At 38.7% G+C, this 17,046-nt stretch overlaps 1 protein-coding gene across 1 annotated transcript in view; it reads right to left on the bottom strand.

The window, feature by feature from the left end:
• The window catches only part of LOC139720269 (uncharacterized), a 128,452-nt gene extending 111,942 nt beyond the window's left edge, over positions 1–16,510 (bottom strand). The window contains exons 1-7 of the mRNA XM_071631629.1: positions 16,375–16,510; positions 12,943–13,048; positions 11,133–11,755; positions 9,418–9,545; positions 8,214–8,424; positions 6,905–7,017; positions 6,525–6,614 (exon numbers count right to left, since the gene is read on the bottom strand). Of these exons, the coding sequence (XP_071487730.1) occupies positions 6,525–6,614; positions 6,905–7,017; positions 8,214–8,424; positions 9,418–9,545; positions 11,133–11,755; positions 12,943–13,048; positions 16,375–16,510 (1,407 nt within the window). The remainder of the gene's footprint in view (positions 1–6,524; positions 6,615–6,904; positions 7,018–8,213; positions 8,425–9,417; positions 9,546–11,132; positions 11,756–12,942; positions 13,049–16,374) is intronic.
• Between the last annotated feature and the right edge of the window lie 536 nt (positions 16,511–17,046).

The raw sequence follows: 17,046 nt of genomic DNA, 5'->3' as shown, positions 1-17,046 counted from the left end.
ATGAAGGTAATTAAGGTTGCATTTGCAGATAATGCTTGTAATATCTAATGAAATAGAAGGGAAAAAAAGCACGTGAAGTCGACTTCAATCGAACGAATTTATGTCTCGACACCGTATAATTTTTTCTGTACAGACATCCGTAAATACAGATATAGAAAAACAATTCATTACTTAACGAGAGTTTAGCACGAAAAGTGCATGAAAACCCGGTCACTGATGGCATATGAAGAGTTTTTATCGCAAAACGAGCTAAATACATTCTTGTTAAGTTAAGATATGTGTAATTAAAGCTGCCAAAAAACAAAGAAATAATACGAATATTCCTTGTTATGTTACAGGTGAGGTATTACTGGAAAGGTTTAATTTTGCTGATGATGATGGACTTATTTTGAAATTTTCAAAAAATGGCGCTTAGACCATTTCGCAATTAAACTCTTCATATATATATATATATATATATACAATGTGCAAATGGGAGTGATGTTCGGATGTAAAGAATATTAATCTCGAATAAAAGCAAATTTCATACCAAACAAAATGAAACAAAAGTCAGACAGCATTAACGCACACCAAATGGAAACAAGCTACGCGTACATTCAACCAGTTTATTCCTCGTGTACAAACAATATTCTACATGTATATGTGAATAAAATCAGGGAATAGTCACAATATACAACCCCTACATCCTAGATACAAATTCTTTAAAGTTACAGACAATAACTCGTGTTAAACCTGGAGGTACGGTCTTCGCACGTTTTATGTCAAAAAAGACTGAAAATAATACACAGAAAAATAACTCTGTTGTAATTTATACATTAAGTATGTATTTATTCTATCTATGTATTCATACGTTAAGAGTCAAGTAAAATCCACACAAAAAAGGAAGAAAATGAAAAGATATTGGATAAAGCGAATAAGTATTTCATTCTTTATACTTGTTATATTACAAATATAATATATAATGAATGAACATACATTATACATGTCTTTATATCGTTTTATCGGGTATACCATGAATTTAAAAGGTGGATAAAGATTACATCATGAAGGCATAATAGTGATCGTAATATGATATATGACAAATGCATTATTTTGTGTTCTTGTGGATCTGCTCGCGTTTATGTACATTGATCGGTCTTCTATGTGCTTTACGATACAAGGGTACAGAAGATAACATACTACAATGCCAAATCAATTATATTTTGATCACGGCAAACACACAAAAAAGGATCATTTTTGGATTCATACAACTGAAGTGTTAATTATAATAGAGTGTAATACGATTCCGCTCTTTCCATGTAATTACGTAAATGCAATATCTGATTAAATACTGTATACACAACGTACAATGATAACTCATAAAGCTACGGAAAAGCAATTGCAATTATATCGTGATTTGCGTAATCATTTCCATCAAAAAATATGATCTCTGAGGGAGCAGTGCTCTCGTTAGTGAAAAGTAGAGTTTACATCTTCCTCCTGTATGAAAAACATGTAAAAGTATTTTTCTCACAACAATGACAATCAGTGATATTGTGGATTTTCGTGAAAGTGAATGTGAATACATGCAATATGCTGATATAGCATGTATATCTCCATTTGTTAATTTTCGTTTCGCACATTCTAATGTATATATGCTTATGATATAATTCCTGGGCCTTGTGGCATAAAACCCTTACCGCTGGACTTACCGCTCCTTTCTAGCGGTAAGTCTTCAAATTAGCGGTAAAGTTTATAATCCTTGATGCTGATTGGCTGTGACGCCTAATTTTGACGGTAGTTACCATTGAAATTCAATGGTAAGTTTTATGCAACGGGCCACTGATTTCTTCTGTGTTATGTTTTGTTGGAAGAAAAATGAGAATGAAAATAAATGAACTGAACTGAGCTGAATTATGCTGATTAACACATTGTCAACAATGATGATCAAACAGTATAGTCTGTGACTTGTACAAAGTTCCCAATGTTTGCATTTCGTCAACGACTACGAAATGAAAAGGACGATTTAATGAGGGAGTTCAAGTCGAATCGGAGCACACGTCGATATTATCGTAATGCCATCTTTTCTAGGAGGTAATGGATTTTTTTTTAATATTCTAGCGATAAATCAAAGTGAAAAAATACTGATTATTAATCATTAAGATTTCCTATCATATTGAATAAAACCGCAGATGTAAGACCGACGGACTTTTCTTTCCACAGGAAAGCGAAGTTATTCAGAGCTTGGCGGTTTTTATCTTGTACATATTCTCTAGTTTTCGGGGGCTAAAATAATTGATGATTACATAATGCTGCCATCAGAATTAAAACGTATAATAACTATAGCGGGTACAAATGATTACATACTTTCCAATGCGCTCTACAATAGATTCTATTGATTAGTATAATCATATTGATCTCATCATATTTATTCGATGTCATAGGCTCTTCCACGAAGTGCTGCAACTGATGCTAATACGAACTCCGTATCTCCATGTATTATGAAATATGACGATAGAGCATTACAACGTAGTTGTTTCCATACAGAGACTGTCAAAATTGAAAGCAGATGAATTTAGATTCTACTGTTGCTATAACTGTGTCGTAATGACGTTTCTTACGTTTCCCATGTTTTACCGAAAGAGAATGAGCTTTTTTTTTATTGGGTGAGTGTTCATTATTAAACTGTCCTGTTTTGTTATTTGAGATGCATCTAGTGTTCCACACAGCCTTGCACATAAAAACTATGAAATTGTGTGCATTATACTATAAAGTGTTTGTAGAGCTATTTCTTCGTTTTTCATTAGTGATCGGATCCATTCTAGGAACTATTCTGGAGCCAAGCTGCTTTAGGGTTTATTCAAGCCATTGCCGGTATCGCCTCTGATTGACGTGCAGTGGGTTGCGTTCAACGTGAGTCTGTGACATAAAAAAAAAACCAACAGAACACGGTGATACGGTACTGCACCTGATTGTCTTCACAAAACAACAACAAAAACAAACAACAAAACATATCATATATGGTCAAATGTTCTTATACATATTAGTTTTTCACCGTGACAGGAACTACAAAATTTACGAAGCTGGATTCGTCCAGGAACGGCGTTTCATTTGGCATCGTTATTAGAAAGACCAAAGGGCCTTTCTAATCCATTTTGGTCAAAGAAAGCAGGATAAAAAACAGGTGAATCTAATTAGCAAATTATGTAGGTCAGTCCCTTTTCCATCAGTTCGCAGTTTTTGCTCGTAAACCGATAATCATACAGAAGAATAAAAGAATCTGCTGAAACTTAGCAACCATGAAGAACATGTTAATTCCATTCAATATAAGGCAACAACTCGAATTTACATTGATTCGTATGGTGATGTTTAGCGCTTGATTCCTCTCGCCGAACTATGCTGTAATACACGATTTTGGACGTCATGGGTTTTTTGAAGGGTTGTCAATTAAAAGAATCATTTCGCAAGGAGGGGGGGGGGGCAAATGTCGGGAAAATGGCAAAATCCAGCATTCTTATTTCAATCTGCTAGAGATTGCCAAACAGATTGGGATTTTAGAGGAGTCGTCAAAGGTTCTCTGGCGTCATTCTCAGTTCGGCGTGAAAAAAAAGGAGACACTTCCTAAGACCGTTTCTAGCATTTCCTGGTCGTTTTAAAATGTATTCAAAGTGAAAACGTGCGTGATTTGACCAAAACTTTCTTGAGACACCAAGGTATCCCTGCAATTGGGAGAATATTTCGACGTTCGTGCCATTACCCATCGACCAATCAGCGAACTGTTCATGTTCGGTGTATGCTTGTGTCAAAATTAATCTGCACCACGTAAAGAATTCGTGCCTCACTTCAGACTGACATCTTCATTTCATTTATTATGTTTTCAATGGATTGAGTTCGTAGGATACATCCTGAAATCAAACAATAAAAAAAAAAGACTGAAATCCCGCACAAAGCTACACGACTATCAAAGTAACAATTACATACTTAATCACTCTATATCAATATTTGAAAATAAAGAAAATGTGTGGGGGAACCTGCAGAAAAGCAGTTGCTTCTAGCACACTCACACGCATACACAGTCACACACACACACACACACGCACACACATACACACTCACACACAAGCACAGACACACAAACACACACACACATTCCATTCACACACACACACACACACACACACACACACAAAATACCAGGACGAGCACACGCCGAGAAGCAACAGAGAAATATGAAAGAGAAAGGAGGAATAGTCACCATGACAGAAGAGAACAAACTTGATTTCAGCATACTCAAAAGAGCTATCAGCTCCCTTGGAAACTTTTTGCCTGTAATTATCAGAACATTCGCGTTCATATTCAAGTCGTACTTTCTTTGCTATCTGCCCACACTGTCCCAACATTGAGCAAAGATTGACCCACGATAAACATGATACAGGGAATGTTCAAATCCGGTCCTAATCTTATAAACATCGAGCCATTTACGAAGGCATCTTTAATAGGAAACAGTATGACTGTCGGTAGAGTTTCTCAAGCTCCAGTAGGAAACCTCGTGAACGGTGACAAAATATTCATGTAGCCCCTGCATTTCTTCGTATGTCTTTCGGGAAAACTTCTTGACGAAGATTCTTATTTTCGTGTTGCCTTCGTGTGTGGTTCGGATGTCATCGTGTGACTTTCTGTTGACATCCTACTTGATTAGGCGGTTGATTGGCTTTTAGCCATGTTTGGGGTCAGCTTGTCACGAAATTCAAAATTCCATGTTCGTATTGCCATCTTGTGTCAATTTCGGGACAGTGTGACGCCACTCTGAAAAGCAATGACACTGACGCCATTCGCACATACATAGTGAGAACTACGTAACCAGGGGCCACGGAAGCGGGGGGGGGGGGGGGGCTGGGGGCTGATCGTGAAAAAAAAAGATACGAAATAAAAAGAAAGAAAGGGGAAAAATCGGGGGAAAAGTGACACTACTCAAATTTCTCACAAAAAGTGTGCTTCAGATCACTAATGTCTTTATCTTGATTTCAAAAACGCAAAAGCTCCGTAGAGTGGGAGGGGGCATCCCCCTCCCATACCCTCCCCTTTTACCTCATTAGACTTTGTACATACACACACATGATGAACACGCGGAATAAGAGCTAAATGTCGTGATTTTGCCATTAACACTTTCCTGAAAAAAGTCCAAATTATTTCCATAAATATATTTTTTTTTTTGGGGGGGGGGGGGGGTGGGGGAGCTAGAAAAATATCCAAGTATTGCAACAAAAGTTTGCACCAGATCGCTGAATTTCAGGTCTGAAAATATAAAATCTCCTTCGTGTGGGAAGAGAAATATCCCTTTTTTTGTATCCCATATACACCCTCGTGAGCATTCCTTTTCTGTTTGATTGCTTAACAGACAACGTTCATGAAATTAATTGTAACAATAAATCAATACAAGAGGTTTCTGCTACCACTTTATAGGCAAATTGTTCAATAATAATCCCATCAAAATATCCTGCTACCTTGAACAAGTGGGGCCGTTTCATGTCGATAAAGGACGGAAAAACATGCAGCAAATTGCACCATTTGCAACATAAAAATGCCAAAATTTCTCATCGTGGGAGGAGGAACACCCCCGACGCCCTCCCCCCCCCCCGTTCCCTCCTCTCGCATAGTAACCACCGCCCTTCCCAATATCACAAGATCATTCAGACTACGCCGGTGCATCTAAGCGGGGGTTTCAAGTCGATAAAAGATGCAAAAAGATGCAGCAAATTGCACCATTTACAACATCAAAATGCAAAAAGTTCTCCCCGTGGGAGGGGGGAACATCCCCCTCCCCCTCGCATAGTAACCACAGCCCAAGATCACAAGATCATTATCCAGGCTACGCCGGTGCGTATAAACAGGGGGGGGGGGGGTTGACCTTGATACCCCCCCCCCCAAAAAAAAAAAAAAAAAAAAAAACCTGAAAAACATTCCGCGGCCCCTGACTAACTACTGCGCACTGATGGTTTACGATTCCGTTGTCGAGACGCATTCGGAGAAAAATAGTTTTCCGAATTTTGGAGCTTGCCATTTTGTCGACATTTGCGTCCTTCGTAAATCATTCACTTGCACAGTGAACCAGCCCTGTATGTCTTGACAAATATTAGAAATAAATGCCGTCCTCCGTGTACACAATTTTATTTGGTTCCTGATGTATTTCACATGCGAATCGGAAACACCCATCGCTATTATCATAGTATACGTTGTTATCAATCTTTAGTACCCAATGGTCCTTAACAAGGTGTGAGGTCTCAGGACTATACCAGTAAGGCTGAACAAGTAACGTTTCTCCTAAACTTTTCGCCATTGCAAAAACAAAACACAACTAAACAAATCAAAACGTGACAAACAAAAAACTTCAAACATTCGACGATTTAGAATTCATACCACAGTCACAATGGTACAATGTGTCTTGCAGTAAAATCGATTCTGCTAAGACTAAATCCTAATGAGTTAGAAAAAAATAGTCTCCTGACTTGACGTTGGCAAGAAAACTGAAGCCTATCACAGCATACCTGACTAGTTCCGCTGTAAGACGCCTCGCTTCCATCAGCCACGTAGGGAACCCTGAAGTTTGTCTGCACGTAGCCTGGTTGATCATGTCTCTGTCGGATCAGAAGGTGAATAATCATGTTGTTATATCATAGTGTTTCCTTTGTAGAGTCTGTATGAAATCACAGTGTAGCTGTTCACACAGATGGAATTAAGAGAAATTTCCCGAGACATGTGGCATATAAGTCATGAAAACATGTGACATGCTGGAGATGTAACTCGCCATACATAGATTCCACAGACCAGGCATTTTCTGTCTGTCAGGTTGACATTTTTTTTTTCTTTGGGACTGTGAAGGTTTTCATATCGTGCAAAAAAACCCCCCGGAACCCAACATTCTCACCTGTTTCAGCATGGCATTATCATAAGCCAACGGTGAATCAGAAACGTATGGGAGGTCCCGATGGAGGTTCAGCCGCGCTATGGACCGGTGGACCGCTTCATATTCGCTGTCGACTGAAGATCCGCCATTGCCTAAACGTGTTCTAAATGGAGTGCTATTTGCACTGGTTAAATAAATTCATCAATTTAGAAACATTGGCGAGGGATTTCTAAAGATAACGTGTAACGTAAACACTTACAGAATTTGATATAAAGAATTTGGGAATTGCTTTAATTCGGTTTGAATCATACGACGAATTAACCAAGGCCCCAGCGTAAGTTTTTGGCAAGAAATTGATCTCTTGAACACCCATTTAGTTCTTCAAGTAATCTGTGTATAACATTAATTTAGATATGGCAGTTCAGATGCTGATTTGAAATGATTGATCTCTTCAAAAATACAGCTGTTTAATGTGACAGTGGTACATACCTACAGGTGAAACCTGTACAGACGAATAAGCCGAATATAATGTGACATCTTTAGAACTTCAAAAAAAAAATATTTATGTAGACTTCTGGATCCAAAGTTTTATAAAATGTACGCAAAACAAATCTTTTGATTTCGACTGAAGAAACTAAAACAATTATGTTTTTGTCGATAAATGCTTGTCAAAGTACTACAGGCTGATTTTCTGCAGCAAAGTTCTTTTTTCTATTTTATTTGAACATTTCATGATGTGATGATAAAAAAAATTAACAATTACCTCAGGAGAACCTTCCTTAATTGCATCCTCCTGACTCGCGAAGTATATGAACAGCACAACGTGATGGCAACAATAAGGAGGAAGAATGCCACACATCCAAGAGCGATGCCAATGATAGCACCCATGGATATAGATGTGGTTTCAGGAACTGATCATCAATTTTAATTTTTTGTTTTGGTGTGGGAAAAAAAAACAATGAGGATTTCATTACCATAATTATTACAAATTATGAACGTTGACATAAGTATTTATATATTCTCAAGCTAGATGAACTGATAGAGAAAAAATTCTGTACCACTGGCATTCAGTATACTCAAAGACATCTAACAGAAGTTGGATGTAGCAAGATACACCTTCAATTACTTACTGACTCCAATAACGTTCTCAATTTGGTGACGGCTTTGGAATAAAGCCTTTACTTTAAAGTCAATTCCTGCCCAGTTATGATTTTGGACGCTTCACTAATGTTATGCAAAACAACTTCGGTGTGGCTGAATTTTCTAGATCATAATGTGACATGCAGGAAAGTATGCTACTGATAAAAATGGGGATGATTTGAAGAATTACCACTAATGACGAATGAACCAATCTGGTAGGTTGAGCCACCACCGGTCAGTGTGTCTGGATTCAATGCCATCAGGCTTGCTACCCTGGAGTCAACCTCACTCGCAGTATTCCCGAAAACGGAGACAAGAAAGCTTACAACAATACTTCCCGATGTTATGTTGGTTATGGTCACAACGACATCGCTGTTCTCCAGATTGGCTTCGGCGATGATCTTAGGAATAAAAACAAAAACAGTCGACAAATATACCTGTGCTTATCTCGCAATCACTTTGTCCTCCGTATTATGACGATTTATTCATACTATGATTAAAGTGATCAAAATTGACCACCGACCAAGGATTCACCTGTAACCCTCAGTACACTGAGGTAATATTTCCAATTCATTTCTTTCCATAAAACACTAAATTTTATAAATCACATTTATTTGATTTATATACAGAGGAGTGCTGTAATAATGAATGATATTTTAGTTAACTTTTCGTGGCCATTGGACTTGACCTCCATTCTTTCAACTATATCAGTTTAGGCATTTTTGAACGTTGAATTATTTCCATCCTTCTGACGAAACAATGTTCCCATGGAGGTTTAGGTTGTTTTTTTTTTTTTTTTTTTTTTTGGTTATTTTTTTTACGTCGAGGGTATGGGCCGAGAGTTACATATCTAATCAAGGTAAAGTTACTGTTGACCACAACATCTCACCTGTTACCACTATCATGTTCATGAAAGCCATTATAGAGTCATTCCTTGGTTAATTCTAACACGTGCACTAACATACATCAAAACTGGACTTTCGTACCTGAAGAAGTGACTGGTAATGTCCGTTTCTTTTTTAATTACCATGATTACGACAATCACTCCATCATAGATCATAGAAACAGTTGTGTATTTCCACTTTTTTTTTTTTACCAAGCTATTATATTTGTCGATGAAGTTACAGCTGAAAATGTCATTTTTAGCCTAATTTCAGTGACCTTCATGGATTTACCCGAAAACATAATAAGTGCACCTAGTGTAGAACACCTGTGCCAGGTAACATGTAAGTCTACCTAATGGAAGCCTACCAGTTTTCTTCTCTTTGTGTATGTGTGCGTGTGTGTGTGTGTGTGTGTGTGTGTGAGGGAGAGAGAGAGAGAGAGTAAAGTGTGGCAACAATGTGTTGAACTCGAGAAAATCTGGAGCAGGGAAATACGTATAATGCACTTACGGCTGACTCGAGATTCTCTTCAATTTCTTGAAACGCGGGGCTGCTTGAGTTTTGCAAGTCCTCCGTTAGAACCGCCTCCCTTCCATCAATCTGGTTGATAGTAACCTGGCCCATAAACTGTCGGGAGACTTTTAGGAAGGCACAAAGACAATAGAAAAAAAAAAGGCTGAAAAAGTTAACATCATCTTACTCAGTGGCGGATCCAGGAGGGGCGCACCGGGTGGCCCCTTTCAATTTTTTTTTGTCTTAATAAGAGAAATAAAATAAAAAAGCTGTTGCCTTTTTTATTTTACACCGAATATTATGTGATAGAATATTTCAACTACCTTAATCAGAAAGAAATGGGAAGAAATATTCAACTAAAACTTAGATTGGATTAAAATATGCAATGTTCCTTATACATCTACCCTGAATCAAAGACTTCGTTATTTTCTATATCAAATTCTGCATAAAAATATTGGTATTAATAAAGTCCCTTTTTTTTCAATGGGACTATCTGATACACACCTCTTTACGTTCTGTTCGAGCTCAACAAAAACAATTACACATTTGTTTTGGGAATGTGATGGTACCCAAAGGTTTATTGCTCAAATACAGGAAATCATGTTACAGAATCAAACTCAAATTACCAGAAGTGTTTTTATTCCTGGTTCTACAGAAACCCGAAAGTGCTACAATGTGGTTTATTTGTAAGCAAAATACTTTACATTTTATGTAAGAAATGAAAAGAAATCATTACATTTTAGTCAATTTTGTCAATTTTTAAAGTAAGCGAAGAAACTAAAGGTTTTGTATCTAATATCAATTGGAATTGCATTTTACATTATTTAGTTGTTTCGCAGGTGCCTGTCAATTTTGGATCATTTGTCTTTATGTATTGTATGTGACATTTATTTTGTACCTGAATGTTTGTGTGAACACAATTGCTTTGTGAAAAAAAAAGCTGTTGCGTCCTCTTTGATTTCTGTTCTTTCTTATAAAGATTTTTTTTTGTTTGCTTGTTAGCTGAATGATGTATTGTATGTGACATTTATTTTGTACCTGAATGTATGTGTGAACACAATTAAAAAAAGCTGTTGCGTCCTCTTTGATTTCTGTTCTTTCTTAAAAGATTTTTTTTTGTTTGCTTGTTAGCTGAATGAATTTAAAGGTGTAATGATTTTCCCGATACTTAGTGACCATTTCTTGTGTAAAGGTTTCTGGAGGACCAATGTGTTTTCATTCAAAATGTGGTTACATCGAAAAAAGAATAATCATGGATAGGATGGAGATCTTGATTGAAGAAAGAAACAGCTCTGTAACTTTAATAATAAACCAAACTCTTGTTATAAACTGAAGTGTAGGACTGACAAAACGCAGAATAGATTTTCCTTTCAAAGCTGCCAGAGCAATATTGTCATGGAGAAGCATGTGATTACGTTTGGAGAGTGTATACTAATTTCCCATCATCCAAGGACCTGTCGTGAATAACAGATATTAGCCATGTGCACAGAACGTGCACATGGGGGACTGACTATCTTACCGACGCACTCGCCGTTTATTTCCACTCTTTCACCATCGCACACCAGTCCAGCCTCAGTGGTGGATATTGTAGATCGGGTTGATCCTGATGGCGTGGTTGAATCTTCATTTGAAGACACAGAGGTTGAAGGTTGTTGTGTTTTAATATCGACTGTGGAGCGTGGAGGGGTAGTCAGGTCAGATCCACCTGGGACCGAAGTCGTTTGGCTCGTTGATCCATCTGGAACCGAAGTCATTGGATTCGTTGATCCATCTGGAACTGAAGTTACTTGGCTCGATGATCCATCTGGGACAGAAGTTGTTTGGCTCGTTGATACATCCGGGACTAAAGTCGTTTGGCTCGTTGATCCGTCCGGGACTGAAGTAGTTCGATTTGTTGATCCGTCCAGGGCTAAAGTCGTTTGGCTTGTTGATCCGTCCGGGACTGAAGTAGTTGGATTTGTTGATGCGTCCGGGGCTAAAGTCGTTCGGCTTATTGATACATCCGGGACTGAAGTTGTTGGGCTTGTTGATCCATCCGGGACTGAAGTCGTTGGATTTGTTGATCCGTCCGGGACTGAAGTCGTTTGGCTTGTTGATACATCCGGGACTGAAGTCGTTGGGCTCGTTGATCCATCCGGGACTGAAGTAGTTGGATTTGTTGATCCGTCCGGGACTGAAGTCGTTTTGCTTGTTGATACATCCGGGACTGAAGTCGTTGGGCTCGTTGATCCATCCGGGACTGAAGTAGTTGGATTTGTTGATCCGACCGGGACTGAAGATGTTGCTGAAGTCAATGAACCACGTGGAACTGATAACGTCGAAGTTATTCTTGATGCTGTATCAAAGATAGTACATAACAATATTTGATAAGAAGAAATGAATGGCAAAGTCACTCACTGCTAGTTAATATAACAATTTTTCATACACTGGAGTTGTAAGACGTCATAGATTATATATATATATATATATATATATATATATATATGTATGTATTATATATATATATATACACTTGGTGATTCTATCCTTCTATGAAGAGTGCTCGATATCCTCAAAGGAAGAGCTTTAGACAGAAGTATTGCAACAAGTTCACTCGGTTGACAGCAGGTTCATCCGTATTTTATTGCTACTCGGAGTTTCATGCCACCTTCATTTAGGGGCAATCATCAGGCAATCTGATGATGATGATGATGATTGCCCCTAAATGAAGGTGGCATGAAACTCCGAGTAGCAATACAATACGGATGAACCTGCTGTCAACCGAGTGAACTTGTTGCAATACTTCTGTCTATATACATATATATATACAGACTTATACATACATCTTACAATCTTATACATACATATATATACAATCTTAGACTCCGCCCGAAAACATGAATCACGTAGGTGTTCGGACAATCTGACCAAAGGTGAACGGAAGGCTTTAAGAGCTCTGAGAAACAATGATCAAATTGTCATCAAGCCAGCCGACAAAGGCTCGGCAGTAGTAGTTATGTCATCCCAAAACTATGTCGACGAAGGTCTCCGACAGCTGTCGGACACGGGGACCTACAAAAAGCTCGACCACGATCCAACACAAAACAATGTCCTCAAAGTAAAAGATGCAGTGCAATGTTTGGACGAAGAAAAGAGCATAAAAAAAAGCTCTGATACCCCAAAACTGCTCTAGTCCCAATCTGTATCTTTTGCCTAAACTACACAAGGAAAACAACCCGGGAAGACCGATTGTCTCCGGTTGTGCCTGTCCCACAGTACAGATTTCCAAATACCTAGACTTCCACTTGCGACCCCTGGTTGAAAAAATCCCGTCATATCTCAGAGACACTACTCATTTTCTACAACACATTGAAAAGCTCAATGCTGAGTCTGCCCCATTTTCATCACGCACTATTTTAGTTACAGCCGATGTGTCATCACTCTATACTAACATACCCCATGCTGAAGGTCTAAAATCAATACAAAACGCCCTCTCGCGGCGAGAGCACCCCCAACCGCCCACACCACAACTGATGCGCCTACTGGAGCTGGTCCTGACCCTCAACAATTTTCAGTTCCAGGGCACCAACTACCTTCAAATCCAGGGCACAGCTATGGGCACTCCTGTAGCCCCCTCTTACGCTAATCTCTTCATGGCAGAAAAAGAAGAGGAAATCCTCAAATCAATGCACATGCCTATGCTGAAAAAATCATGGCGGCGTTATATAGACGATATTCAATTCATCTGGATTGGTTCCCCACGCAGCCTGTCAAAATTTCAAAATGACATGAATCAAAAACATGCAACCATCAAATACACGTTTGACTCATCCGACACAAACATCAATTTCTTGGATGTCACCCTCTATCTTGAAGGAGGCACCTTACAAACACAACTCCACACAAAACCCACCAACACGCACGCCTACCTACTTCCCTCATCCTGTCATCCCAAACATGTCTTCAACAGCATCCCATATAGTCAAGCAACACGCATCCGCCGCATCTGTTCAGACCCCGACAAGACCTCTCACCACTTAGAACAATTAGAAATGCACTTCAAAGACAGAAATTACAATACCAAAATGGTAAACAAACAAATCTCGCGAGCATCACAAATCACTAGGGAAAATCTCCTCTCATACAAGGAACGAACCACAACAAACAACATACACTTCCCCGTCACATACACACCCGCCACAGCCAACGTCTCGCGCATCATCCACAAACATTTCTCCATCATCAGCGAATGCGATACCCTACGAAATATCTTCCCAAGGCCACCCATCACATCCTTCCGACGTAGTAGAACGCTACGGGACATGCTAGTGAATGCCAAATCACCCAAACAACACACTCCAGCCACAGATTATGAAGAACATACACAAACACAAACAATATCCATGCTTGTAGACGCAATTCACGAAGACGCCCTACAGAGCTCTGAATCCACAACAAGCACTAACTCACACAATTTTCCAAGCCCACCCCACCCAACCCCACCACAGTTCCACAGCACACCTACAGACATCAGCTCTTCAACGCCTGGTTTCTACCAATGTAAGTCAAAAAAATGCATCCTGCACCAGCACATCCAAGACACACACACATTCACAAGCTCATCAACAAAGAAAACCTACTTCATCACAGACCATATAAACTGCAAATCATCTTGGGTAATATAACTCATCACATGCTGTCAATGTGGCCTACAGTATGTCGGTAAAACTCAAACGTCTCTGTACACCCGCCTGAACAACACACGTTCTGAGATTATCAACCACAACACCTCCAGCCGCAAAATCCTACCCTACACCTTACATTTTAACCTACCAAATCACTCAGTTCAGGATGTACAAATCACAGGCATCGAACTCATCAAAAAGAAGGAAAGCCATATCATACTCAAACGAGAATCGTACTGGATATCTAAACTACGAACTTTACGTCCACATGGAATTAATGCCGATCCTTAATTTTTCATAGGTTCTGTTTTAATCTCTATCCAGAATGTATGAGAAGTTTTGAAGTTTTTTGAGTACTTACCCACAGTGTCAAGAATGTAGGTGCACCTTATGTACTATAAAGACCTTGTACCTATATTTTATAAAAGAGTTTCACGGCCCGAATGACCCTCAAAGGCATGTAATTATTACTGTGTCATCGTCCCAAATACCCCCACGCCACATCACCCCAGGCCTCACACTTCACTGCCCCCGCATTACATATAGGCCCTACGAACCCCTCACACTCACCCTCCGGACACCACACACACCACACACAAGCAAATCCCCACGCCCTAAAGGTAACTAATGTGCCTTAATTTATGTTGGCTTATGTATTACCGTTGGTATTACCTATACTAACTACTACTACAACTGTATTTTTTCACTGCAAATGTATGTGATAATACTACCTTTCCGTTGGAGCGAATGTAATATTGCTGCCCATGTTTCTTTTGCTTTGTTTTTTGTTTTTGTTTCTGTTCTGTTGTTTGCCTTATTCTGTTGAAATGTATGCGAAGTGGTGTCACTGCCTACATTCCGTTTGATTGGCTTCTTGTCATTACTGTTCAAATGCATGCAAATTTGTTGCTATTTTGCTTTTATGTTATGTCTCATCAAGCCCTTGAAAAAGGCTAGTGAAATAGCCGAAAGCTCGGGGAATAAAGGCAAGACTGAACACCACTGCAACGTCTATACTGCAAGTTTTCCTTCCGTCTCATATATATGTGACTCTGCACCTCAAAACAAACAAAAAGTCGCCAGACATGAATTTTCAATTAAGACCATATTCTGAAAGAGCAGACTTTAAGCTTTAAAATGATGTATAACTCAATTCAAATGGACTCTCCTAACCTATCTAAATATTGGGAAGAAAGCACAAACTCAGGAAAAGTGTGAACTGAGAAAAGAGGCTCTGAAGTACAGTGTCTATTCAAGCGCTTAATCTTTACCAAACCGTGCTGGCTGTGCGATGAATGGGACAAAAAAACAGGAAGTAAACCACCAGAGTAACAACAATGAAGAGATTATCAGATTAAAGTGTAATTAGGCATGCCTCATTAACACATTCTGTACATAATTAATGCCAACTTTCAAAGCAGTAGCACTATCCTTTCAAAAGTTATTAGAGTTGAAAGTGAAGAGTGTGGACAAGATTTTTCAGAAATGAAAAAAGGATTGTAAAGACACACATAATCACACTATTCTACCAAAAATGTTCGAGATAAACTGCTAAAAAACACACTTTCCTGCCCGTTTTATGATACCAAATTTTAGCATAATGTAAATGAAGACCCGCTCTTTCAGAAAATATGAAAAAGTCAAGTTCGGCTAGGTTGACCTATTTCACTTATTTTCAGTCCCCACGCAAAATCAGTGTGTGCGACTTTATGTTCGTTTTGAGGTGCATGGTCACATATATATATATATATATATATATATATACATACATTCCTACTCAACTATCTTTTTTTTTTTAGGTTATGTGCCAGGGGTGTGAGTTTGGTGGTAATGTGGAAAGTTGAGAGAACACAACATTGTCGATGTAGTCGTAGGAAACACAGTGGAATAAAACCAGGTTGACTGCAAATTGACTTGAAAAGCCTAAATATCCCCTTTTAGGTGTCTCTTGGAGGGGCAATGGAGACGACTAATCATTTTTACATCATCTTTAATAAAGACCCACAGTTTTACAAACCAAATATTCATCCCGCATTGTGATATTGTTGAACTGATCTGTGATCCAAAGTGATCCATAGAAATGCGTCATTCACCACAAATCCTGTCAAATGTTACATGTAAAAATTTGATCGGGCACAAAATACAGAGTGAGCCTTCTCTCTGTGAAAGAAATAAAGAGTTCTGGTTTTGCAGAAACAAATGAGCAAAATTCTCACATTAACTATGACGTGTGAAAAAACAAGCAAGGTCTCTCTTCACAAACTAGACATGCTAGAGAGAGACTCATTACCTTCGCACGTCCGGCCGTCGGCTTGGAGCTCGTAACCGTCGTCACAGAAACACACGTAACTGCCCTCTGTATTGTTGCAGCTGTGGTCACAGCCGTGTTCGTCATCGCACTCGTCGATATCTGAGAGAACAAACATAAAGGGAAAGTTGACGTATTGAAAAAAATCCAAATATCTCAAAAAACATGATGGCTATCAGAGTCATAATGTAATGACAACAGACGCTGATAATGGCTGTTAGAAAAAATATCTGATACTTTTGTCATTATCTTTAACGCGTTTTTGTTTAAATACTTCATGACCAACCGACTGCCTGTTGTCGGTATAAGGAGCTACTGACATCACTTTAGTTCGCTATCTATTCTTGCTACAATCAGTGTTCACTTGTGTCTTGGCCAGTTCAAAATAGCATATTACAAAAATACTAAAAAGTTAATATTAATTGTGAAGTAAATTAGGAACAGAAGCATGCAGAAACTGCATAGCTACTTTAACGAACCATCGCTCAAGATGTAATATGAAGAGAAATTACCTAATATGGATGTCACTATATTTTTCTGTTTATACTTGTGTCATGTCTTTTTTACTTATTCTTGTATTGTATTCGACAGGGTTTGGTCGACAGTCATAGCTTTATCTTGAACTCAAGTTTGTGCAAGAAGAAAATTGCGAAA

The sequence above is a fragment of the Diadema antillarum genome, unplaced genomic scaffold, assembly GCF_040938485.1.
Source record: "Diadema antillarum isolate AM-2024a unplaced genomic scaffold, OU_Dant_1.0 scf00000125, whole genome shotgun sequence".
Lineage (NCBI taxonomy): Eukaryota > Metazoa > Echinodermata > Echinoidea > Diadematoida > Diadematidae > Diadema > Diadema antillarum.
The sequence above is the reverse complement of the archived record's forward strand: the minus strand, read 5'-3'. Positions and strand labels throughout refer to the sequence as shown.